This window comes from Acanthamoeba castellanii (genome assembly GCF_000313135.1).
Source record: "Acanthamoeba castellanii str. Neff unplaced genomic scaffold scf7180000084572, whole genome shotgun sequence".
Lineage (NCBI taxonomy): Eukaryota > Discosea > Longamoebia > Acanthamoebidae > Acanthamoeba > Acanthamoeba castellanii.
The window spans coordinates 81,048-104,607 of record NW_004457503.1 but is presented as its reverse complement, the minus strand read 5'-3'; the positions used below and the strand labels follow the sequence as shown (position 1 = coordinate 104,607).

The 23,560-nt window shown below is 58.6% G+C and overlaps 12 protein-coding genes across 12 annotated transcripts in view; 9 read left to right on the top strand and 3 right to left on the bottom strand.

Moving 5' to 3' along the window:
* The window catches only part of ACA1_040890 (Rabtype small GTP-binding protein), a gene marked incomplete at both ends in the record, with an annotated part of 862 nt that extends 422 nt beyond the window's left edge, over positions 1-440 (top strand). Inside the window, 2 exons of the mRNA XM_004340777.1 lie at positions 51-176; positions 236-440. Of these exons, the coding sequence (XP_004340825.1) occupies positions 51-176; positions 236-440 (331 nt within the window). The remainder of the gene's footprint in view (positions 1-50; positions 177-235) is intronic.
* A 152-nt stretch (positions 441-592) lies between these two features.
* On the top strand, positions 593-6,248 carry ACA1_040880 (uncharacterized protein; the record flags this gene model as incomplete). The annotated part of the gene is made up of 18 exons (XM_004340776.1): positions 593-649; positions 752-1,289; positions 1,367-1,483; positions 1,551-1,606; positions 1,679-1,749; positions 1,827-2,978; positions 3,044-3,104; positions 3,197-3,342; positions 3,398-3,510; positions 3,593-3,717; positions 3,798-4,980; positions 5,053-5,163; positions 5,356-5,417; positions 5,509-5,648; positions 5,671-5,734; positions 5,815-5,940; positions 6,024-6,071; positions 6,174-6,248. The coding sequence occupies 18 exons, from the start codon at positions 593-595 to the stop codon at positions 6,246-6,248; spliced, it is 4,245 nt and encodes a 1,414-aa protein (XP_004340824.1).
* Positions 6,249-6,467: 219 nt separating this feature from the next.
* On the top strand, positions 6,468-8,003 carry ACA1_040870 (ATPase, AAA domain containing protein; the record flags this gene model as incomplete). Its single annotated transcript, XM_004340775.1, has 1 exon — positions 6,468-8,003. The coding sequence occupies one exon, from the start codon at positions 6,468-6,470 to the stop codon at positions 8,001-8,003; it is 1,536 nt and encodes a 511-aa protein (XP_004340823.1).
* A 135-nt stretch (positions 8,004-8,138) lies between these two features.
* Positions 8,139-9,637, top strand: ACA1_040860 (DNA replication factor C complex subunit 2, putative; the record flags this gene model as incomplete). The annotated part of the gene is made up of 7 exons (XM_004340774.1): positions 8,139-8,321; positions 8,387-8,493; positions 8,570-8,671; positions 8,748-8,943; positions 9,016-9,147; positions 9,220-9,414; positions 9,512-9,637. 7 exons carry the CDS (start codon positions 8,139-8,141, stop codon positions 9,635-9,637), a joined length of 1,041 nt encoding a protein of 346 aa, XP_004340822.1.
* A 229-nt stretch (positions 9,638-9,866) lies between these two features.
* ACA1_040850 (NADH dehydrogenase, putative) lies at positions 9,867-10,473 on the bottom strand (the record flags this gene model as incomplete). Its single annotated transcript, XM_004340773.1, has 2 exons — positions 9,867-10,289; positions 10,363-10,473. 2 exons carry the CDS (start codon positions 10,471-10,473, stop codon positions 9,867-9,869), a joined length of 534 nt encoding a protein of 177 aa, XP_004340821.1.
* Positions 10,474-10,653: 180 nt separating this feature from the next.
* ACA1_040840 (programmed cell death 6 interacting protein, putative) lies at positions 10,654-14,449 on the top strand (the record flags this gene model as incomplete). The annotated part of the gene is made up of 18 exons (XM_004340772.1): positions 10,654-10,899; positions 10,965-11,013; positions 11,085-11,236; positions 11,320-11,631; positions 11,693-11,794; positions 11,891-11,998; positions 12,090-12,296; positions 12,375-12,442; positions 12,508-12,664; positions 12,757-12,854; positions 12,926-13,073; positions 13,135-13,287; positions 13,370-13,510; positions 13,578-13,699; positions 13,750-13,938; positions 14,006-14,066; positions 14,138-14,309; positions 14,427-14,449. 18 exons carry the CDS (start codon positions 10,654-10,656, stop codon positions 14,447-14,449), a joined length of 2,508 nt encoding a protein of 835 aa, XP_004340820.1.
* Positions 14,450-14,604: 155 nt separating this feature from the next.
* On the top strand, positions 14,605-15,469 carry ACA1_040830 (ubiquitinconjugating enzyme protein E2, putative; the record flags this gene model as incomplete). Its single annotated transcript, XM_004340771.1, has 6 exons — positions 14,605-14,653; positions 14,719-14,818; positions 14,890-14,987; positions 15,046-15,089; positions 15,162-15,296; positions 15,392-15,469. 6 exons carry the CDS (start codon positions 14,605-14,607, stop codon positions 15,467-15,469), a joined length of 504 nt encoding a protein of 167 aa, XP_004340819.1.
* A 160-nt stretch (positions 15,470-15,629) lies between these two features.
* ACA1_040820 (uncharacterized protein) lies at positions 15,630-16,557 on the top strand (the record flags this gene model as incomplete). Its single annotated transcript, XM_004340770.1, has 2 exons — positions 15,630-15,917; positions 15,979-16,557. The coding sequence occupies 2 exons, from the start codon at positions 15,630-15,632 to the stop codon at positions 16,555-16,557; spliced, it is 867 nt and encodes a 288-aa protein (XP_004340818.1).
* A 114-nt stretch (positions 16,558-16,671) lies between these two features.
* Positions 16,672-16,996, bottom strand: ACA1_040810 (uncharacterized protein; the record flags this gene model as incomplete). The annotated part of the gene is made up of 2 exons (XM_004340769.1): positions 16,672-16,815; positions 16,898-16,996. 2 exons carry the CDS (start codon positions 16,994-16,996, stop codon positions 16,672-16,674), a joined length of 243 nt encoding a protein of 80 aa, XP_004340817.1.
* Positions 16,997-17,142: 146 nt separating this feature from the next.
* Positions 17,143-19,815, bottom strand: ACA1_040800 (oxidoreductase, short chain dehydrogenase/reductase, putative; the record flags this gene model as incomplete). The annotated part of the gene is made up of 12 exons (XM_004340768.1): positions 17,143-17,216; positions 17,280-17,393; positions 17,473-17,595; positions 17,672-17,722; positions 17,815-17,909; positions 18,005-18,065; positions 18,135-18,224; positions 18,321-18,436; positions 18,513-18,741; positions 18,811-18,894; positions 19,063-19,388; positions 19,514-19,815. 12 exons carry the CDS (start codon positions 19,813-19,815, stop codon positions 17,143-17,145), a joined length of 1,665 nt encoding a protein of 554 aa, XP_004340816.1.
* A 238-nt stretch (positions 19,816-20,053) lies between these two features.
* On the top strand, positions 20,054-22,627 carry ACA1_040790 (elongation factor 2, putative; the record flags this gene model as incomplete). Its single annotated transcript, XM_004340767.1, has 1 exon — positions 20,054-22,627. The coding sequence occupies one exon, from the start codon at positions 20,054-20,056 to the stop codon at positions 22,625-22,627; it is 2,574 nt and encodes an 857-aa protein (XP_004340815.1).
* A 405-nt stretch (positions 22,628-23,032) lies between these two features.
* ACA1_040780 (uncharacterized protein) lies at positions 23,033-23,499 on the top strand (the record flags this gene model as incomplete). Its single annotated transcript, XM_004340766.1, has 2 exons — positions 23,033-23,081; positions 23,141-23,499. 2 exons carry the CDS (start codon positions 23,033-23,035, stop codon positions 23,497-23,499), a joined length of 408 nt encoding a protein of 135 aa, XP_004340814.1.
* Between the last annotated feature and the right edge of the window lie 61 nt (positions 23,500-23,560).

The following is a 23,560-nucleotide window of genomic DNA, read 5'->3' as shown; positions in this document are numbered from 1 at the left end:
GGTTTACGCCCTGCTAAAAGGTTGGTTGCTTTCTCGTTCCCCTACTAGAGTGCCGATTCGTTCACAAGCGTGAAGACGTGGTATCGCAACCTGGAACGCAACGCACCACCAGGAACCAATCGCATACTGGTTGCCAACAAGTGTGACCAGAAAGACAAGAGAGTGGTGACCACCAGGTACAGTTCCGATATTTCGTGACGTGGTGGCCATACGTGCTTACCTACGGTCTGCACAGGCAAGGTCGCGATCTGGCCGAAGCACTGGACATGGACTACTTTGAAACATCGGCTTCCAGCGGAGAGGGTGTAGAGGCCATGTTCACGGCCATTGCTACGCAGGTCAAGCGACGGGTCATCGACAAAGACAGTGGCAAGATGGCGGAATCCTCCCCCTCATTCGCCCTCCAATCTGAAGATGGGCGAGAAGGCTGTTGTGCCTGATTGTTGTTGTTGTCTTTGTTTGGTTGTACATACGGGTCCACACCCTGGGTCCCACCCTGGTGGTGGCAGATATAAAAAATTACAGGAAAACTTTGTGGCCATTTTTTGAATTCCAAGAACTGCCCACAACACGGACAGGCCGGCAGGCACAGATGAGCCTGGGGTCTGATTTGTTGGCTACGCTTGATAGCCAGGAGTTGTACTCGAAGGTGCGGATTTGGACAGGATTGCTTTTGGTTAATTGCTGAAATCAGCCCAAGATTTATTGCACTGATACATTCCTTCAATCCTTCGGTTCGGCCTGCATACAGCCGGCACCACCAGCCTCGCAGGAGGTGCCCAGCCTCCCGTTTGAGCTCTTCCCCACCACCTCGACGCCCACCTCTTCACCTCTTTTATTCTCCACGCCACCTGCCTCGTCCACCAGCACTACTTCCGCTTCGACCACACCACAGGGTGCTCTCCTGGTGGCCTCGCCACGGCGTTCGTCCCACCAGCGCCAGACATCACCACTGCGCGGCACGCAAGTCAGGAAGAAGCTCTCCCTGAACCCACAGCAGCGCGGGAAGGAGAGCGAAGTCAACCTCCTTGCGGCGTGGCCTGCTGCGACCACAACGAGGGACGGAAGAGGAGGAGCATCACGGCAAGCGACAACGAGAGCAGAGGAAGAAGAGGAAGAAGAGCTGACCGAGCTGGACGCAGCGATGAACGCGCTGCACGACGAAAAGGAGGAAGCGGCAATAAGCGAAGAGGAGAAGGCTATTACTTGGCGCGGAGAGCCGGTGGCGAGCGACGACCTCCATGGGATCACCTATCGCAACCAGTTCGCCGTAGAACCGAAGGGCACCGGTACCTTTGCACTGTGCACACCTCTTTTGGTCGCGGACACGGCCATCGCACTTACATTGCACCCCGCTGTGGCACAGTATTCCGGGTCGGAGACAGTTTTCGTTGTGCTACTAAACGGCAGGGCGCCGAGGACGACGACTATCTTGAAGCCACGATGCCCGCTGATGCCTCTTCCGAAGAGCAACCCTCCATCTGTACGCTTCACGGTGTTCTTCTTGTCGCAAGCGCCGTGATGTCTGACATGTACAACCACACCGCCAGGCAAGCTGCGTTTCCTATGGGCCGACTCACGAGGCAAGCAGTGGGCTCTGTGTGAGGTATGACGCTCGTCCACCAATGCCTGGTACTTCACAAGCTCCTCCAGTTGACACCTCATCTCCTTGTATCAGAATTTTTACATGCCAGAGGACACAGTCTTCGGGCGCAAGCCCTATCACGGCAGCAAGGAGCTGCTCAAAGGGTACCACCAAGCTGATGCCTATTCCATGCATTACCAATGGATCACTCATTTCGGTGTGCTCTCATTATGGCGATCAGGGAGTACGCCGAGCGGCAGCTGCTGGCGGAGGACATCAAGGCCAAGGTGACTATCGAGGAGTTCTCGGTCTATCACGAAAGGGAGGTCTTCCCGGAGGACGTCTACTACTGGCGACAAGAGTACTACGTGCGGCCCAAGGCCCGTGCACCCTCGCCGCCTACGCTCTCGCTGAGGAAAAGGACCAAGGAAGACCGCGAGAAGAGCGACCATGCGCGGAATGCGAGTCTGGTGGAAAAGCACACCAAGATGGTGGAGAAGCTGATCGACCGCAGGCGACGCTCGGAAGCGCGCAGGCTGGCCGAGGACCAAAAACGTCAACTCGAGGAGGAACAGCGCAGATCCAAGGCCTTGACCCGCGACGCTACCCGGACCACCATCGAGATAGACGAGGACAGCGACCACGACAACGAGGTCAACGAACCCACCGAAAAGCAAGCAGAGGAAATTGCGCTGCTGGCGCCCTTTGAGTCGGTGGCTATGGTGGTCGATGATGGCGTAGTCGAACAGAAGAAAGCGGAAGAAGACGAGTGTGAGACCGTCACAGAGACCGCAACGAAAGCGGAGGTGGTGGAAACGGATGAAGGGCAGAACGGAGCGGTGGAAACGGCCTCCCCGCCGGCTTCGTACGCTGGCACGGCCTCGGCGAGTAATCGTCTGCCCTCACCGACGCCCTCGCCTCACGAGATTCTTCAGACGCCGCCCACTGCCGTCTCGCCTGCGCGAAAGAGACTCCGCCGAACTGGAGGACCCACGCTCTCCTCGCTCTCGGCGCTTTCGGCCTCAGGCTCTTCATCGATGTCGGCTGCGCCCTATTCTTCTACGTCGACCCGCGGGGCATCGACAGCTTCGTCGCTGTCTTCGCTCGCCGCAGCTAGGCGGGAGGCGCAGCAGGTCTCGCTCGTGCCTCTGTCGCAGCGCGGGCGAGGGAAGCACGAAGCCATCGAAGTCAACAGTGATGACGATGACACCGCCTCGGTCCTCGCCCAGCCATTGCCACCGGTGGTGCCGAGCGTGTCCAGCAGCCAGCCGCAGCTTGCTAGGCGACCGCCCACCAAGCTCGGGGCCGAATACGAGCCCGCTGTGGCACAAGAGCGAGGCAGCCGCTGGAAGATGTACACCCAGGAGTCCCCCGACGATGCCCTGCAGAACCAGTACGTCGTCCTCGTGCCTACATCATACATTCATGCCGGTGCTGATGTTGCCGTTTGGTGTGTAGAACGACCGTCAGCCTCAAGGCCAACACAAAGCCACGGAAGAAGAGGGTCGACGTCTTCAAGGTGTGTAGCCACCCGTGTGATGTAACGCATGGGGCTGCTAAATGACATGAACTCGTGTTGTTGGACTGATGACACGTGTGTAAAATGGGCAGTTCCCGAGTGATGACGAAGAAGAGGCCAGCGGCCATGAGGAGGCGGAGGCCACAGAGCTGCAGCTGCCACAACAGAACCTTCAGGAGGAAGAAGAGGACTCAGATTTCGCTGCGCGGCGATCAACCCGCATCCTTAAGGCTCGCAAGTGCGCTCTCCCTTCTTCACCCTTCGGTCCGTACGTAGCACAAGCGAAGCTGCAGTTCACCGCTCACGTTCCGGGACAGGCTCAAGCAGGGAAAGGTATTGGATATGCTTCAAGGCTCGAAGCAGTCCGCTGCTCTCTCGGCACCGCCACTTCCGACCGCCACAACAGGTGCGTCATTGGTGCCGGCTTGAAATGAGCTCGTTCTCTGCCCTTCTCACAATCGGGTCGGTGTCGGCCTTATGTACCGCAGGTCCGGCGGAGGAGGAAGAGCGCGCAGACGGCGCCGAACCAGCGGGCCTCGGCCAGGCGGAAAGAGGGCCGAAGACCAAGACGGGAGCGCACACTCGCTCGTTTCTCGTCCACCCACCGAAGCAGGTACGCAACGACCAGCCTCCCGTCCGCTTGAGGTGCTCTGAGGCCCACGTCGAGTCTTTCTTCGCGGCGGGTGCTGTTAGGTGATGCCCCACAGCCCCAGTCTGGCCATCCTCCGCTCGCTGCAAAAGCCGACCCATCTGTCACACGCGTCCCACTCGCCTTCGTCTTCCCAATCGCTATCGTCCTCGTCATTGTCGTCTTCGGCGCGCAGCCTTCTCTCTTCGTCGTCATCGTCGTCGAACCAGGCCAAGAGTGCCACCAGCACCAGCACCAACACCGGGCGGGCGGATCCGGTCACGCTCTATCTGGATGAAGGCGACGGCGACGAGCTCGATGAAGAAAAGCACAGCGAGCGAAAGCGGAAGAGGGAAAGAGAGAAGGAGAGGCCCAGCGTCGAGGAAAAGAGCAGGAAGCCGCTGGGCAGCTCCGGCGGAGGGCTCCTGCGGGCGCATTCGGCCGAGAGAGCGGCCTCCACATCAACGCGACCGCGCTCGCGCCGGTCGTCCATCACGTCGTCAAAGCAGGTCTTTCTTGAATCCGACGAGATCGTGGAGGAGGTGGGCGACCAGCAGAACGACGACCGTCGACGCCGAAAGGCGGCTGCGACAGAGAAGACCGGGCGCAAGAGAGACCTAAGCCCGAACAGGGGCATCTCCACCACGACGACGACGAGCAAGAGCAAGAGCGACAAGGAGCGAAGTGACAGCGAGAGCAGCAGCACCCGGACAACACGCAGGCGCGCAGCCAACGCCACGACGAGGGCGGCCACGAAGCTAAGCAGCAAGGCTGGAAGCGACAACGACAGGAGCGTAACAACGACGTCGGCGGAGAAGAAAAAGACGACGGGAGCGGTATCTCTGAAGAGGAAGAAGCTGGAGGACGAGCTGCTGGCGGAGTTCGAGGCCGAAACCGAACCGCTTGGGTCGTCCACGAGCAGAAGGAGCACGCGGCACAGGAAGCGACCGCGCAAAGTAGAGGAGGAAGAGGACGAAGAGGAGGAGGAGGAACAACCGGAGAAAGACGAAGAACAAGAGGAAGAGGAGGAGAAAGGGAGGCGCAAGAGTAGGCGAACACGGACGCGGGTCACTGCGCGGGAGAAGATGGACAGACAAAGGCGGCGACTAGAGGCGGGCAGTAGCGATGAAGACGAGGAAGGCGAGGCAGAGCAGAGCGAAGAAGAGGGAGAGGAAGAGGAGGATGAAATGGCCGGCTTCATCGTCGACGATGACGATCACGATGACGAAGCACAGGCGAAGCTCGACGGTATAGCTCCACCCTCCATTTTCCAGGGCAAGTTGGGCTGACATCATGCCGGTGGTGGCGGTGCGCTCCCAGCAATGTTGGGCCGAGGCAAGGGCCTGCCGGAGTCTTTTTCCGTGTACGTGCAGTACCTCATCTCCGGCTGCCTCGACCCAGACTTCGTCACCTCCCTGTCGTCCAAAGACAGTACGTGTCCATATCGTACGTCTCTCGTTTCTTGAGCGTGGCCCTCACGTCGGCCACCTATTCTTGCAGGTTACTTCTTGCCCGCACGGCGAAAAATCGAAGGTAATGGCCATTACGCCGAATGCTACAGGGAGTGTTGAGGTTGTTGTGGTTGTTTTGTTCAGTCTGACTTCAAGGCGCTTGTGATCACAGACGCGGTGGTCAGCCGAAAGGAGAGCCTTGTGAGCAGCAGCGCCTGGGTGCCCGGGTTTCGTGTACGTGGACCGATGAGCCACTAACCATGATACGCTCCAGAGCACCTATCCTTGTGCGTGCCACTCACCAGCGGTGGGTTCGCACCTGCAGCACGCTCTTGAATCTCTACCGAACTACCACTCGTGGCCGGCAGGCTCGGCGCTAAAGAAGGACTGCGAGGCCTGCAAGCGCACCAATCACCGGGCCACGTACAAGGCCTTCCCATTCAATCTGCTGCGGATTGTCGTGGGGTGTGTGCTCACATGGGCGCAGGTACCAGCTGGAGCTGTCAGGTCCGCACTATGACACTCGAGCGTACTGGAGCGGCAGCATCTCTGTACGTCTTCTCTCTTCGCCGGTTTTGGCGTTCGCTGTCCACTGACCTCTCCCTTTCCCGCGGGGCATCGTGTACTGCAGTTTGGTGAGGTGAATGAGAGTAAGGAGGGCAAGGCCAAGTACCGACTGGGCAAGCAGTGCCATGCCCGCACCAAGCTGTTTCACACCCTCCACCACTACCAGTACATGACTCAGCAGCTGGTCGACGTACGTACTCTGCACACAGCAGCGACCCTTTGTTAGGGCCACTCATGCCTTTCCGCCTCCTTGTTGCTTGCGTCTTTGCACAGAGGCGAGTTGAAAGCGTGCTCGGCACGGGCGTGGACGAGACGCAGGTCGTGCAGAAGCTCATGGACGACCAGGGTTTCCTCTCCAAGGCACGCACAACACACACGCTCGCACAGTCACGCTGCTTACACTTGCTTTGCGCACGATCACAGTTGTTCGATGAGTTCCAGGCCCTCCTGAAGAGAGCGGACAACTTCCGGGACGACCCCAAAGACCACGACGGCTGAGGGTGTGACCGAACACGAGGAGGACGTTGAGTAGGACCACCTTCTTCAATTTTTCACATTCCTGGGACTATGTAGCGTCGTCCGAATAAAAGAGGAAAACATTCACGAAAAAAAGTCCGGAACTGCCCCGACAGTTCCGCCTAAAAGGCCGACCCCTTCGCTCTTCTCCGACCGTTTTATCATCACACCGAAACCAGTGCACCACGACCTCCCCTCGCCATGGCTGAGCAGCTACTCGGCGCCTACCTGCAGAACAGGCTCGGCTCGCTGGCGGACAACCAGATCTTTTCTGGTGGTCTGCTGCTGGTGGTCGTCGGCCTTGTGGCGGCCTGGCTGCACTGGCTCGCCCAGGAGCTGTGGGACCGACTGCAGCGTCAGTTCCTGGTGTCGCTCGAGGTGCGGAAGGAGGACGAGGCCTTCCACTGGCTCATGAAGTGGCTCGCCGTGCAGACCGAGAGGACGAACGGCCGCGAGCTGAGCATGCTCACCAGCCGCGAGAACCGCCGCGACCGATACGAAGGCGCTGAGGCCGCCACCAAGCCGCAGCTGCACTTCGGCCCGGCGCCCGGGCTTCATTTCCTGCGCTTCCGCGGCCGGTGGATTACAGTGGAACGCATCATCAAGGAGAACCAGTTCGGCGGAAGCGCGGGGCACAACGGGCTCGAGCTGCAGGAGACGCTCAAGCTCACCACCTACGGCCGCCACCCGCAGATCCTCAAGGACATCGCCACCGGGGCCATGAACCACTCGCTGGGCGACGAGCTCGGGAAGGTGCTCATCTTCCAGCCCAAGTACGGCTACAACGCCGGCCAGTGGCGCAAGCTGATGGCCATCGAGAAGCGCTCCATCGAGTCGGTCCACTTCCCCAAGGGCGTGCTCGAGAACCTGCTGGCCGACGTGCGCGAGTTCTTCTCGATGCGCGACTGGTACAAGCGCCGCGGCATCCCGCACCGCCGCGGGATCATGCTCCACGGCCCGCCGGGCAACGGCAAGTCGTCGTTCGCCGCGGCCCTGGCCGGCGAGCTGGGCCTCAACCTGTGCGTGTGCAGCCTGGCCAACTCGAGCCTCGATGACGACGACCTGCAGGAGTACATGCGCAAGATGCCCAAGGGCAGCATCCTCCTGCTGGAGGACATCGATGCCGCCTTCGTGCACCGCAAGAAGAACGTCGATGACGGCAACAGCAACAAGGTCACCTTCAGCGGCCTGCTCAACGCGCTCGATGGCGCGGTCGCTTTCGAGGGCTCGCTGGTCCTCATGACCACCAACCATCGCGAGAAGCTCGACCCGGCCCTCACCAGGCCCGGCCGCGTTGACGTGGCCCTCTATGTCGGCCTCGCCAACCGCGACCAGATCGAGCGCCTCTTCGCCTACTTCTACCGACCGTGGGAGGCCGCCGCCGATGTCGATAAGGCCGAGAAGAACGTTGAGGCCGAGGTCCAGCACGTGGGCAAGAAGGAGATAGCGGTCCGCAAGGAGGAGATCGAACGCGAACGCGAGAGGGTCGACAAGATGGCGATCGAGTTCGCGCGCCTGGTGCCCGAGGAGCAGGTGTCGATGGCCAGCATCCAGGGCTACCTCCTGCGCTTCAAGCTCGACCCCCAGGCGGCCATAGACAACGTGGGCCAGTTCGTGGCTGAGGAGAAGGCTCGCATCAGCGAAGAGGATGCCCGGCGTAAGAAAGAGGCGGAAGAGGAGGAGAAGCAGAACGCAGCCAAGGAGGCTGAAGACAAGCGACCAAACGACGCTGTGTGAGCTGGGGGGGAAAATAAAATCAAAAACTATTTATTTCAATTCTTGGTGCCTGGAAAAAACAGAGGAGGTGCCAACTTTTTGGCGCGAAAACTTGACTGGAGAAATCAAGGCGGACGGCAAACGCCACAGAGCAAAATGGAGCTTGATGAGCCGGTGCAGACTTCGGGGGGAGAGAAACGAGGAACAGAGGATCTCGAGGTGCCGTGGGTCGAGAAATATCGGCCAAAGGATATAAAGGACATCGTTGGCAATGTGGAAACCGTGAGCCGCCTTCAGATTATCGCGTCGGAAGGCAACATGCCGAATCTCATTCTCGCCGTATGTCTGCCCTCCATTACATTTACAAGTAACACTCACTGATTGAGATCTCAATCGCGATTAAGGGCCCGCCCGGTACTGGCAAAACTACCAGCATTTTGTGCTTGGCGCACGCTCTGCTGGGACCCAACTACCGGGAGGGTGTGCTCGAGCTCAACGCCTCCGACGACAGGTACGATCCGATTGTGAGTGGATTCTGCATACAGCTTTGTTATCGTCGGGGGCTGACTCTGTGCCGGCGCGTGCAGGGGCATTGACGTGGTGAGGAATAAGATTAAAATGTTTGCGCAGAAGAAGGTGAACCTGGCACCCGGCAGACAGAAGGTGGTCATCTTGGACGAGGCAGACAGGTACTCTTAAGCTGGCATGCCGATGCTCGAGATTGGATGCCTGACGGCATGTGCTCTTTCTTCGTGGTGTGTCCAGCATGACATCAGCGGCGCAGCAGGCGCTCAGGCGAACGATGGAAATCTATTCCAACACGACGCGCTTTGCGTTGGCCTGTAACGTTTCGTCCAAGATCATCGAGCCTATCCAGAGTCGATGCGCCATTCTCCGATACACACGGCTGGGCGATGAGCAGGTGCTCAAGCGGCTAATGGAAGTTATCAAGGCTGAAGGGGTGCGCCATTGCCTTTGCTCAATGTTGTTTGTAACCTTGATCTCATACCTCTTATCTTTCTCTTTCTCTCAGAACATTCCACACACGGATGATGGGCTCGAGGCGGTGTTGTTTACCGCCGAAGGGGACATGCGGCAAGCGCTTAACAACCTCCAGTCAACACACGCTGGCTATGGCTTTGTGAATCGGGAGAACGTGTTCAAGGTTCTTCTTCTTCTTCTTCACCTACCACGCACAGACACGGTGATGCTGACGCATGAGTTCTTTATCGCACAGGTGTGCGACCAACCGCACCCTCTGCTCATCAAGTCGATCATGAACGAATGCGAGGCCGGTGAACTCGACACGGCGCTCCAGCAACTCAGCTCACTGTGGGGCCTGGGCTACTCTGCCGTGGACATCATCGGCACCATGTTCCGCGTCCTCAAGACCATGAGCATCCAGGAATACCTCAAGCTCGAGTTCATCCGGGTATCTTCTCTACTACTTCCTCCGTTTCGTCTTCTTTATCGCCTCGCTTTCGTTGAGTTGCCCGATGCTGACGCACACACCGCGCCGGTGTACGCAGGAGATCGGGTTCGCGCACATGCGAGCGGTGAAGGGCATGAACTCGCTTCTGCAGCTCAAGGCGCTCATCGCGCGCTTGTGTGCGGTCAAGACCAAACTGGAGAGCTCTGGCGCCCAGCGAGAGTGAAGGAGGCTTGGAGAGGAAGCTGATGTTGATGATGATCTATTCAGTCTTTTTTATTGGCGACTGCACGCGCACGAGCAGGGAGGGCAACGTGCGTGCTGCGTGCGAGAAGGAGAGCTTGCTATACATGAACTAGTGTGTGCGCGCTCACGACGTGACTGAAGCGAGTGAAGGGAGAGCGCGCGAGAAGAGTCGAGTCCGATCCCTCTCGGGAAAGACCCGAGGAAGTCTCTTACTTGCGGTACCAGCTGAGAAGATTCCTCTCGCGTGCGATCTTCTTCTGGAGCTGCATGAGGCCGTAGAGGAGAGCCTCGGCGGTGGGAGGGCAGCCGGGCACGTAGATGTCCACGGGCACCACCCGATCGCAACCGCGCACGACCGCGTAGGAGTAGTGGTAGTAGCCGCCGCCGTTGGCACAGCTTCCCATCGACACGACGTAGCGGGGCTCGGGCATCTGATCGTAGACCTTCCGCAAGGCGGGGGCCATCTTGTTGGTGAGCGTACCGGCCACAATCATTACGTCGGACTGACGAGGGCTAGCACGGAACACGATTCCAAAACGATCCATGTCGTAGCGAGAGGCAGCGGCGTGCATCATTTCGACGGCGCAGCAAGCAAGACCGAAGGTCATGGGCCAGATTGAACCCTTCCTGATCTGCATTTCCAATAATTAGAGATGATTATTTGGGGGGGGGATCGGAATAATCGAATCAATGACCGTGCCGCACCCAGTTGACAATTTGATCGAGCTTCGAGATGACGAACTCGGTCTTGGACAGACCAGTGAGGGCCTGGGGCTTGCCGAAGTGGGCTAGCTTCTGAGTCACGCCGCTGGACATGGTGGTTACGAGTTGATTGATGTTTGTGATTTTGTGGTTGTATGTTTTTGCGAGTCTAGTCATGCACACGTCAGCAAAAAAGGAAACCAAAAAAATCAAAGAAAGAGGAAAAGCAAAGGAAGAAGCGAAGGGCACGCTTGGCTGGAAAAGAAGCATCCAAGGAAAGACGAGAGCAAGGCAATGCTGAGCATTCCTCTCAAAACGACCAACAAGGTCGATTTTCTGCAGCCTCTTCAGCAATTCATCGTCAGGTCCTTCTCCAAGGAGCAACTGCAGCAGCACGAAGAGGCGCTTAATCACCTGCATCAATTGCGCGAAGATGTACGTACGGTGACCGATAAGAGCGAGCACACGCGCGATGTGTTCTGCCGCTACTATGGCCTTCTTGAAACTGTGGAGAAGCGCTTCCCCATCAACGAAGAAAACGTATGCCCTCCCTCAAAGCAAATGTAGAGAACACCGCGGCTCCTTCTCACGCTTTCATTGTGTAGATCAAAATCAACTTCGTGTGGTTTGATTGCCTCAAGCGCAAGAAGATCGGTACGTGCTTCCCTTGGCACGTGCCTTCACACTCGCCTACTTATATGGCCGCGACGTGCACCATACTACAGCTCAGTACAGCATCCACTACGAGAAAGCGTGCATCCTCTTCAACATTGCAGCTATTAGCAGCCAGATAGCCGAGGTGCAGAACAGGACCACGCCCGAAGGGCTCAAGAAAGCTTCGCACTTCTTCCAGCTCGCCGCGGGCACGTTCGAGCAGGTAAGCATCAGCCCACAGCGCCTTGCACGTCGCGAATGAAGACTCTCACAGTAGCTTATCGCCACGCTTTCCCCCGCGAACAGCTGAGAAGCTATCTCGAAGAGCATCCGCAGCAAGCAGTCCCTGTTGACTTTAGCGCCGACTACCTCAACATGGCAATCAACCTCATGCTCGCCCAAGCTCAAGAATGCTTTTGTGAGAAGGTGCAATACCTCTTTTGCTTCTCTAGACTAGCCGCCCAACCGCTGAACAACCGTGTCGTGATGGTGGTCCAGGCGGCCAAGGACAACATCAGCCCTATGGTAATGGCCATGCTCACGGCCCAGGCTGCCGATTACTACGATCTGGCACGGGCTCTGATGATCGCCGTCTCGCTGTCAAGCTACGTCGATGCAGTACGCTACCTCCTCGGCTCCTATCTTGCTACCTCAGCATTCACCAGTCCTTTTATTTCAGGTCTGGCCCCAATATGCCCAGGTCAAGTCCGCTTATTTCAAAGCATCTGCCAATCACAGCACCGCCACTGTGCTGCACAGCAAGGATCAGTATGGCGATGAGGTGCAGCCCATCCCAACCCGCGCGAAACCTTCCATGCATCACTCGCCGTGTCTGGACTTTCACCTCACTATTCGCTATGGTGATTGGCGGTTGTAGGTGGCACGGCTGCAAATGGCCGCCAACATCCTCGCGTCCGGCGATCTCTATTGGCCGCTTCGAGCTGTGGCCACTGAAGTCCAGGATTGGTTCAACCGCTTTAAGGAGGTACCCCACTGGCCGCCAAACTATCACTTCGCTTCCTGGCCCGATGGTTCAGAGCAACTCAACCCGGCTTTTCTTGACCCTGTCGCATCAGGTGGTGGCCAAGGCGAAGGGCACCGCTGAAAAGGAGAATGACACAATTTATCACGAGCGCGTTCCATCGCAGGAGCAGCTCGTCAAGCTGCCGCAGAAAGCCATGGTGAAGAGCCTGCCGCCTGGTGACCTGACGCTAAAGAGCGACAAGGATCCATTCTCGTCGCTGGTCCCGTTCCACATTCTCCAATCGGCATCGGTGTACAACGTACAGCGCTCACTTCCTTCGACCCCTACTGAAGCTACGTTCTTCACGTGAGCGTCTCACCCCGCATGTGAACAACAGGAGAAGAAAGCCGGACTGGTGCGTGAGGAGCTCAAACAGATCCGCGAGCACAGTGACTTCGCCAAGGGGTATGTGTGTCCTCCCTGTAAGGGTAACACACACGCGAGCTGATGCGTTTGGGTGGATGTTGCAGGTCCCTCAGCTCGATGAACCTGCCGGCGTCCATTGAAGGATCCGGGGATAAGGACCCCCTCCCCCCTTCGTTGCGCGAGAAGTCGCGAACTGTGCGACAGGAGGGCGGTCCCGAAGGCATCGAAGAGCTCGTGAACACTCTGAACAAGTTGGCCGATGTATGCACCTCTCCATGCAGTATCAGTTGCCGAGTTGCCCCGAAGCATCAGTCTCAAACGCCTTACCTCAATTCTCACTCTTTGTTGTACAGGAGGCGCGGATTTCGCTCGACAAAGCATTCCAGGTGCTGGATGAAGAGGAAGAGGACGACAAGCAGATTCGCGCGCAACATATGGGCCGATGGAACCGGTACGTCGTGTAGCCGTCTGCCGTTGCGAGAAACGCTTGTGCTCGATCAAGCTGACGCGTGCCAACTGCAGACCTCCCTCGCACGCTCTGACTGCCGGCTTGCGCCAGGAGGGAGCCAAGCTCAGGAGCAACTTGGAACACGCCCAGAAGTCGGATTCGTTCGTGCTTCAGAAGTTCGACGCACACCGACCCGGCATGGAGGGACTCGCTATGACCGAGGTACATTGTGTCCCAGTCAACAGCCTTGTCGGCACCACAAACGTGACTAAGCGCTCTTCAGGCTGAACTTCAGAGCGTTATGCCGGCTGTGGAAGAACTCCCTCCGGAGGCGGATGAGCCCGTTGAGGCCCTCAAGGAGAGCCTGGGCTACCTGGACTCGTGTATCGCCCAGAGAAACACGCTCGAGGCCCAGCTGAAGCAGACTTCGGAAAACGTGCGGCTGCGGCCCTCCCTCCCTCCGCCTTAGCCGCGAGCTGGAGAATGCTTATTTTATTTTATGTGTCATTTATACGCAGGACGACGTGACGGGTCTCCTGCTTACTACGCCCTATCCCCACGAAGTCATATTCGCCCAGGAGCTGCGAAAGTACGAGCCCATTCAAGCCAAGATAAAGGACAACCTCGCGGAACAGAGCAGGCTTCTGGACACCATCTCCGTACGTCCAGCACTCCCTTTCCGGGGGTGTTTTGTTTCGTTGCTGACGCCCGCGGCGCGGTGTGTAGAACGAAAACACGAGGTTTGTGACTATCAAGAGCAGAAGCGAGCAGTCGCGCAGGAGGCTCGACCTTCTTGCTCAGCTGGACAAGGCCTACGAAGCCTTCGTCGAGCTTCGGGGCAACCTTCGGTATGTGACCAGACGTGAACGTGCGTGGTATTGTGTGCACGAGAGCGAAGAACTTACGTTGGTTGCGCCAGCGAGGGTATCGAGTTCTACTCCAACTTCGACGATGTGGTTAGCAGCTTCCGCACCAAGTGCAAGGACTTTGTCTTTGCGCGAGGACAGGAGAAGAAGGACCTCTTGACCCAGCTCCAATCTTCGTCAAGCCGCCCTGTTCAATCCTCACCGAGCCACAACTACCCGACGTATGTTTGCACGCCTTCCCTCGTTTCGGCCTTGCATGTGCTGAACTTGTGCTTGTGTCCCATACAGAACGTCTGCCCCAGCGGCGTATCCCACTGCGCAGCTGCAACAGCCCACCTTCGGATACCAGGTACACGCTGGCGTCGCTCACCTGATCTTCCTCAAGCATGTGCTCATCTCCATCTCCTGTAGCAACCACAGATAGCGCCTGGGCTCGTTCGTCCACCGGGCGCGGGCGACTACGGCCCTATGCCCGGAGCGTGGCAACCGCACATGACCCCCGTCTACCAAGCCTCCCCGCAGCAGCCAGCTGCTTATCAACAGCCGCCCGCGTACCAGCAGGGCTACTCTGCTCCGCAGCAGCGACAACAGGGTACGGCCGCGTTGTGGTGGCGCTGTTGTACCTGCCGCCCACTACCCGCCTTTTAACATCATCGCCACCTCTGTCACCAGATCTTCCACCGTACTCGTCTGCTACGTATGGCTACAGGCAGTGAACGCTCTTGCGAGTGATTACGTTCTTGGTTCGCCTTCACGAAGAAGCTTCTTCGGTGTCGACAGCAACAACTTTCTTTTTTCACCGCGCCAGCCACCAAGAATAAAGAATCAAGAACCTCACCACACGCATCACCACCCCAATCTCTTCATTCCTTCTACCTCTGTACAACATGGCCGATGGAAAACGCGCTGCCCTCCTCCTGCGAAAGCAACTTAAGGGTGAGTCTCAAGCTGGTGCAATTTCTTTATAAATTCTCGATTCTAACAGGCTACGTCCATCGCAGAGCTCCAGAAGAATCCTGTGGAGGGTTTCTCGGCTGGTCTCGAAGATGACAACATCATGAAGTGGGAAGTCATGATCGTGGGTCCCACTGACACCCTCTAGTACCTCCCCTCCATCCACGCCTCAACGATGAGGCTGCTGTGCTCAGAGTTCTTTTGCACTTTTTATGCAGCGAGGGAGGCTTCTTCAACTGCATCCTGGAGTTCCCCAATGAGTATCCCGATCTTCCTCCCGTGATGAGGTTTGTGACGCCCATCTGGCACCCTAATGGTATGTTTTCCTGGCCCTGCCACCTGTTCGCTTCTAACTGCGCTGCCCGCTATGATAGTCTACGCCGACGGTAAGGTCTGCATCTCCATCCTACACCCTCCGGTACGTTCTTCTGCACCCGCACAAAGATCGAGCACGCCTCACTTCGTCGCTGCCCTTTTTTCCGGTGTGCAGGGCGACGATGAGTATGGTTACGAGAAGGCCAGCGAGCGGTGGACGCCCATTCACACTGTTGAGACCATCCTCATCAGCGTTATCTCTATGCTTTCCGACCCCAACGACGAGTCGCCTGCCAACCTCGAAGCCGCGGTACCGCTTATCCTCACGCCTCTACTAATCGCTCTGCTGGCCTTGAGTGTTAGAATGCCGCTCACCGGCCGGCTCTCCCTCTTCTCCAACAACAGAAACAATGGCGAGAGGACAAGGCTGGCTTCAAGAAGAAGGTGCAACAGTGCGTCCGCCGGTCGCAGGAGATGCTCTAAGGCCTGAACCAGACACCCGAGCTCTCGCCTCCAGACCCCACCCAAGAAGAAGTTGTAGTTATGTCCGAACACCAAAAAGCCAGAATTTTTCTCTTGGGGCAAGAAACAAAAAGAAAAGGTCGCAAAGGGAAGAAAAGAAACAAACAACCGTGAGAAGAAGATGCAGCTCCTGGTTTCTTCGATTGATGGACGCCTCCTCTCCTTCTCTTTCCCTACCACACATGTCACCTTGGCCTCGGTCAAGCAGGCCTTCGAGGACAGGGAAGGCGTGCCCGTGAGCGAGCTGCGCGTATCGTGCAATGGAAGATACCTGCCCGATGAATTCGGCTTCACCGAGGAGCAGGCTCTCGGCCTGCCCCCTCTCCGTGTGGGCCTTCGCGTGGTGGGTGGTAAGGGAGGTTTTGGTTCGCTCCTCAGGGGCGGCAACACCAAAGTTGGCCAGAAGAAGGTACCTACCCCCCCCCCCAAACACCCTTCTCGATTGCTGCTGACACGAACCGCCATCATAGACGACCAACTTCGATGCGTGCCGCGATCTGAACGGACGCCGATTGCGCCACGTCAACAACGAGAAGCGATTGGCTGAGTGGTATGCGCAAGAGAAGGAGCGCGAGCTGGCCCGGATCGGCGAGCGACACTCGCGGGTGGCGCAGAAGCAGGCTGTAACGCCGTTCGACGAGGTGGCCTACAACCAAACGCTCGAGAGCATCGAAGAGGAGGTGGCCTCATCTCTGCAGGTCGGCCTTCAGGAGGCCCGCGCTGCTCGTGAGCATCGGCAAGCAAATCCGCCTCCGCCCCCTTCAGCCCCCTCCTGGGACTTCGCCTATTCAGACTCGGAAGACGAGGAGGAAGAGGGCGACAGTGAAGAGGAGGAGAAGGAAGAGAAGGGCAAGGAGAAGGAGGAGGCAGAGGCGAAGTCAGGCGTCAAGCGGGAGCGGCCCGAAGAGGAAGAGGAAGCCGAGAACAAGGACGGCGAAGCACGGCATACACCCAAGAAAGCGAAGAAAGACGATTCCGAGTCCACCACAACAACGGCGTGCGGCAAGGCATCCGCCCTTCCCCCTCCCCCTGCCTGGATTCTGGGATGAAGGCCGATTATAAACTCCAGACAATAAAATCACACAGGGCCAATGATTGGTGGGTTGGGTGTATTGTGAAAAGAAAACACGAATGGATAGAGGGGGATGGATGAAAAATGCGTTTTACTCTTCCCTCTTGCCGTTGCCAGTAGCGAGGCGGGTGGCGCCGAAGAGCAGGGTAGCGATACCAGCGCCAGCAACCGAAGTAGCAACGCCGTAGAAGAACTTGTCCTGGCCGGTCCTGAGGAAGATCACACGGTGCTGGGCCTGCGCGGTAGTAATAAATGGAGGGGGGGGTGAGCGTCAATTCGGACAATTGATGATGGAAAATTCCTTGAGGGACATGTACCTCGCGGCCGATGTGGGCCTGCTGACCGTACAGCTTCTCAGTGCTGCGCCTGATGACAGTGTTGGCGAGGGGCCTGGCGGAGTGGAGGGCGCTGGACATGTTTTAATTGCTTTGGCAAAATCAGAGATCTTTTCACGTTTGTCCGGTTCGGTCCTGTGCTCTTTTCTCTCCTGGGCGCCCACGATCCCATTGGGCCGAGCCACTCTCTTCATTTTCCGCTCAAGTGCCCTGAAATTCGTACGAGTTTATTCATACCGCCCTCTTACAAGAATGCCAAGCAAGACAGCAAGCAGCACAGCCACCGCCACAATCACGTACACTGCGCGTGGGGGGAAGATGTGAGTTACGGCCGACAGGTGAGGCAGGGGACGGATGTACGTACCGGAGCCGTAAATCCGCATGTAGTAGACGATCCAATGCCTGGACGGTCTGGGCGCTCGGACGTGACCGACAGGCTTGCGTTGGGTGACAACTGCAGCGTCGCGCCTTGCTTCGCCTATGGAGCCACGTGGTGCTGAGTTCGCACAAGCCAACGAAAGAACAGAGATGGACTAGTCGAGGCATGGAGGACGCACTCATCTGAAACTTTCGCTCGGAAAGCAGCCGCAGGGTCTCCTCCCATAGGTCCTTCGCGAGCTCTTCGTTGTCAGTGGACGGATGGGCCTCGGATAGCTTGCCGTGCTCGAAGAACAATCCACCTGCACAGACTACGTAGTCAGCGACCAATCTACGCCACCACCACCACCACCACCACATGTTCAGCTCAGCTTGCACCTTTCTTTTCCAGGTCGGGCGAGGTGGCCACAAACACGCTCGTGTCCGCCCCTGTACGCAGTAGTAGTAGTGTACCCGGGCCGGTCAGCCAACTGCACCCAAGAGAGAGAAACAAACGAAGGAAGCGCTGCTGGGAACGAAACCTTGCGACGGGCTCTTGCCGATGGCACGCATGACGGCCTTGCCGGGGATGCGCAGCCACCAGGGCTTATCCTTGAGGATGTCGGATGCCACGATTCTGCGCAGAATCATCGATGCAAGCCGACATCAGTCAAAGACGAAAGCGGCAAAGAGCGCGGCGCTCTCGGAACGGAGATGAGAGTGTGTGCGCACCCAGGGCACACCGAGTTGGCGTAGACGCCCAAGTGGCCGTAGCGGCGCGTGAACTCGTTGGCTGAACGCGCGCGTGTTTGGTCGCGTGAGTATACGCTTTTTGAAAAGGCATAGCCCGCGGGAGGCGTACCGAAGAGCACGATCGCAAACTTGGACTGCGTGTAGGCCCGGTCATGAGTGTACTTGCCCTCCAAGTTCAGGTCGTCCATGAACATCTGGCCTGCATGCATTTGGTTCGCGGTCAGTCAGCGCCGCCGCCGCCGCCGCCAGGGCTGGCCACCTCAGCGAATCGGAGGGGAGGAGGCCGGTTTCGCACCCAGCGTGTGCGTGATGGACGACACTGCGATCACCCGGGAGGGCGTCTCGCGCTTCAACGCCGGCAAGAGTAGCAGGGTGAGCACCACGTGGCCCACGTAGTTGGTACCAAAGCAGCTGTGTCCGCCGCACGCATCCGTCAGATCGCACCCATCACACCTGCGAGCGGGGCAAGTAGTAGTGTAGTGCGTACAGTTCGAAGCCATCGGGGGTGGTGGTGCGGGCCTGCGGGAGCATGGGCATGACGCCGGCGTTGAGGATGAGCACATGAAGGGGACGACCGGAGCGTACGTAGCCCTCGGCGAAGGCTCGGACGGACTCGAGGCTCGAGAGGTCCATCAGGCCCAGTTCGACTCGGTCGCTGCCCGACTCCTGCTTGATGCGAGCCACCGCTTCCTCGCCTCGCGCCTTCGAACGGCAGCCTTCGAATCGCAGACAAAGTAAATGAGAATTAACATCCATTAAAGATTATTTAATGCTGAATCAGTTACCGCAGATTACGTGGGCGCCGAGGGCAGCAAGGCGGAGAGCCGTGTGGTAGCCGATTCCGGCGTTGGCACCCGTCACAAGGCACACTCGGTCTGCCACCGCCCACTCCCCCTTGCGGCCATCCTGTTCCATTCTCTGCGAATGCCAACGTGTGGCAATTAATTTGATTTTGTTTGAGATTTTTGTAACAGTTTTGAAATTTCTGCAAATCTCAATGCGTCGGGCACAGTCTTTCCGTTTGATGGACGACGCACAGCCGAAACTTAGTGCCGGGTCGGTCTTGTCGACGACGCCGGGCGGCATGCTCACGCCACACACCCCGCAACACCGGTCGGGCACCTCGATGACCACCCCCGTACGCGGCGGCATGTTCTCGAGCACGCGCAGAACGCGCAACCACATGCGCGGAACTCGCGTGTGCCCGCGCTTGAGGTTGTCGCCGTCGAGGTGGCTGATGGCGATGGCGAGCCGCTTGCGATGGCCCATCCTGACGATGCCGAGTTGTGAGCACAGCGCGTCGACCTCGTGCAATGCCATCATCGCCGGGCCGTCGATCTTGGCCGCGCTGATTCCGCGTATTCTTCGAGCCCCCATCGTGAGAGCTGACGGCACACCCGCTTGGTCGTCCACCCATCCCTGGCAAAAGTAACTCAATGTGCATTTCTTTTTGTTCACCATGTTTGGTCTTCGTAATCTGAGCCGTACGCGTCCTCTTCTTCCTCCTCCCTGCGCGCGGGGAGCTTTCTTTCGCCCTTCAGTATCTTGTCCCTGACCAAGCCGAGCGCGCAATGCAGCTCTGCGCAACCTGGCTGGGTCATTATGGCCTTGACCAAGCCCATCCACGTCTCGATGCCTTTCGGGTCCATCCACAGCGTCTCGTAGCACATGAAGCTGCGGAGGTCTTGGGCGGCGCTCGCGATCTCGATGGAGCACTTGACGCCGTAGTTTGCCAAACCGATGACCTGGAAGACGACGACGGAATCGTTGCCGCGGATGCGTTGGGCCATCACGCGATCGTCGACGTCTTCCCAAGCCAGCGGTTGCCCTTGCCTAAACTGGGATTCTACGGTTTTGCCCGGTTTTTGTCTGCCTTGTCCTAATGCACTGAACTACCTGTGCACTGAACGGCGCAAGCGTCGAGTAGTAGATGCACGATCCCTGACGTCCCTGGACGTTGTGGGTATGCCCACAGAGCACATCCTCGCCTTCGTAGTCGGATTTGCATCTTCCGCGGTGTGAGCGAAGATGGCGCACTTCACCGTGGAGCAGATCTACGCCACCTTGAACAACAAACGGCACAACATCCGGCACGTGTCGGTGATAGCCCACGTCGACCACGGCAAGGCCACGCTCACCAACGCGCTGGCCACCGCGGCTGGCGTCACCGCCCGGCGAACGTCGGCATCAGCTGCGCCCGATGAGCCGCATGGGGCGCGGCCATCCCCGGCCAGAGGCGGGGCAATGCTCCACCACGCACTCCGCGATGACGTTGAGATCGCGTCCGGAGTTGAATCGCGAGATTTTTTGATCAATTTGATCGATTCGCCGGGCGAGTACGTCGTGGATTCCCTGTCGGCTTCGATCTCGTCCGCGCTGCGCGTGAGCGATGGCGCCCTCTATGTGGTCGATTGCGTCGAGGGCTTGTGCGTGAGCAGCTCCTCCACGACGCTCGGCCGGGCGCTCAACGAGCTCGTCCGGCCCGTGCTCGTGATCAACAAGATGGACCGCGCGCTGCTCGAGCTCCAGCTCGACCCCGAGGAGCTCTACCGCACGTTCGTCAGGGCGATCGACTCGTTCAACGCCATCGCCTCGTCGTGCGTCTACCACGACACGGCCCTCGGCGACGTGCAGGCCCAGCCCGAGCGAGGCGGCGTCGCCTTCGCGTCGGGCCTCCACGGCTGGGGCTTCACGCTGCGCACGTTCGCCCGAATGTACGCCATCAAATTTGGCGTACCGCAGGAGAAGCTGATGGCACGGCTCTGGGGCGAGAGCTACTGGGACCCCACGGCCAGGCGGTGGAACAGATCGGGCTTCACGGAGGAGGGCAAGCCGCTCCCGCGCGCCTTCTGCCAGTTCGTGCTCAGGCCCATCTACGCGCTGTTCGACCACGTCATGACCGGCGAGCTGGACAAGGTGGACAAGATGCTGGGATCGCTCGGCCTCTCGATCCTCGAGAACAACCAGCGTCGGCCTGGCCTCGTCGGCAAGCCGCTGCTCGTCCGCGTCATGCAGAAGTTCCTCCCCATCGCCGACGCGCTCCTCGAGATGGTCGTCCTCCACCTGCCTTCGCCCGTCGCGGCCCAGCGATACCGCGTTGACGTGCTCTACGAGGGCCCGCTCGACGATGAGGCCGCCACCGCCATCCGCAACTGCGACCCCGATGGCCCGCTCATGATCTACGTCTCCAGGATGATCCCCGCCGCCTCTGATGGCGCTGACGACGCGCAACGGGGTCGCCTCTACGCCCTTGGCCGCGTGTTCTCTGGTCGGGTCGCGACTGGGCAAAGGGTCAGGATCATGAGCCCCAAACACCAGCTTGGCAGGCCGGACCTCTTCGTGGACAAGCTCATCCAGCGCATGCAGATGGTGATGGTGGCTACGGCGGAGGGGCCTCCGCCTGCCATCGACGACTGCCCGTGCGGGAACCTGATCGGCTTGATCGGCATCGATCCGTACCTGTTCAGGTCGGGCACCATCACCACCGCGGAGACGGCGCACAGCCTGCGGGACATCAAGTTCTCCGTATCGCCGGTCGTGCGCGTGACGGTCGAGCCCACGAACCCGGCAGACCTGCCCCACCTGGTGAGAGCTCTCAAGCGCCTTGCCCGATCCGACCCGTGCGTGCGGTGCGACTTTGAGGAGTCGGGTCAGCACGTCGTCGCTGGGTCTAGCGAGCTGCACCTGGAGATCTGCCTCATCGACCTGCGAGACTACTTTGCAGACTCCGACATCAAGCTCAGGACGGGCGAGCCGGTCGTGTCGCTCCGCGAGACGGTGACGGCCAGGTCCGATCGAACGTGCATGGCCAAGTCGCCCAACGGGCACAATCGGCTCTACCTCGCCGCGAAGCCACTGGCCGATGGCCTGTCCGAGGCGATCGAGTATGGCGAGATCACTCTGGATCTCAACTCGGCCAAGACCCGCCTCCGCGAGCTGACCGAAACGTACGACTGGGACGTCTCCGAGGCACGCAAGATCTGGTGCTTTGGCCCCGAGACTGCCGGCCCCAACGCTCTGGTCAACGCCACCGACTACGGGCAGCAGCAGCTGAACGAGATCAAGGACTCGTTCACCGCCGCCTTCCAGTGGGCCACCAAGGAGGGCGTCCTCTGTGGGGAGAGCATGCGGGGCATACAGTTCAACATCCACGACGCCGTCCTCCACGCCGACGCCATCCACCGTGGCGGCGGCCAGATCATCCCCACCGCCCGTCGTGTCATCTACGCGTGCGAGCTTACCTCCGAGCCCCGCATCATGGAGCCCGTCTACCTGGTCGAGCTACGCCAGTGCACAGACGCCCTCACGAGCGCCATCTTCGCCGTCCTCTTCAAGCGCCGAGGCCACGTCATCGCACATGACGCGCGAGAGCAAGTCGTGAAGGCCTACCTGCCCGTCGCAGAGTCCTTTGGCTTCACCACCGAGATCCGCTATGTCACTCGCTGCCAGGTCACGCCAGAGTGCGTCTTTGATCACTGGCAGGTCGTACCGGGCGACCCCACTGTCCCCGGCCTGGCGCAGGACATGGTCCTCACGGCACGCGCAATGAAGGGTCTCGCGCCCGCCATTCCATCCCTCGACCGCTTCCTTGATGTCCTCTAGTCCAAAGGAGATCTTGATGCTCTCTCTCTCTCTCTCAAAGTCTTCTTACCAGTCTCCTGCTCAGCACACGTTGTATTCAGTTGTTTCTTATTTACACACACGCAACATGTACAAACCTCTCAAGAGTGTGCGCGCACAGTGGTTTGAGGTGTGTGTGCAACAGCCTTCATTTCATCTCCCACTCCTTCATGGCAGCTTGTGAGTGAGAGAGAGAAATGGTTCTGCTCCTTCTTCTTGTTCTTGTTCCTCCTCCTACCTTACCCCCTTCAAGTAGATCCAGCACTCTGGAGGCATGACAATGGTAGAGAGAGGAGAGGAGGATCAAAAATGAGAACTGGGGAACGCTGGAGAGTACACTGCTTAGAAAAATGGGCTTGCATAGAGGTGAATGTCTGTGATTTGGCCATGACCACAGACAAGCCCAGAATCCTGCTTAACATTGACAAACTGCCAGGTGGCAGAAGAAGAAATCTGCAGTTTGTATTTATTGAGTATTGTCAAGTAACTCTACAGCCAATGTCTGGCGGCCCCGTGAGTACAGGGTGATATCGGACAGACAGGTGGGCGCCGACGAGGGCGCGCTGCGTGGGGCCATCGCCGCGGCACTGCCATCTTCGACCGCTGGCTACATGCCCAAGGGCTTCAAGCGTGTGGGTGGACCAGACCCCAAGTTCGCCACCAAGTACAACCTCTGCGAGACCGCCAACGGGCAAGGCAGCGATGCAGATAGAGATCGCCAGAACGTCGACAACTCTGATCTCCTCGTCGCCTTCCTTGTGGACAAGCCCATGACCGGCAGGCACGCGCTATACGATGAGAAGGGTCTCGCGCCCGCCATTCCATCCCTCGACCGCTTCCTTGATGTCCTCTAGTCTTGATGCTCTCTCTCTCATCGCATATGCTGGAAAACGGCAGAGTAGCGTGTTGCCGTAG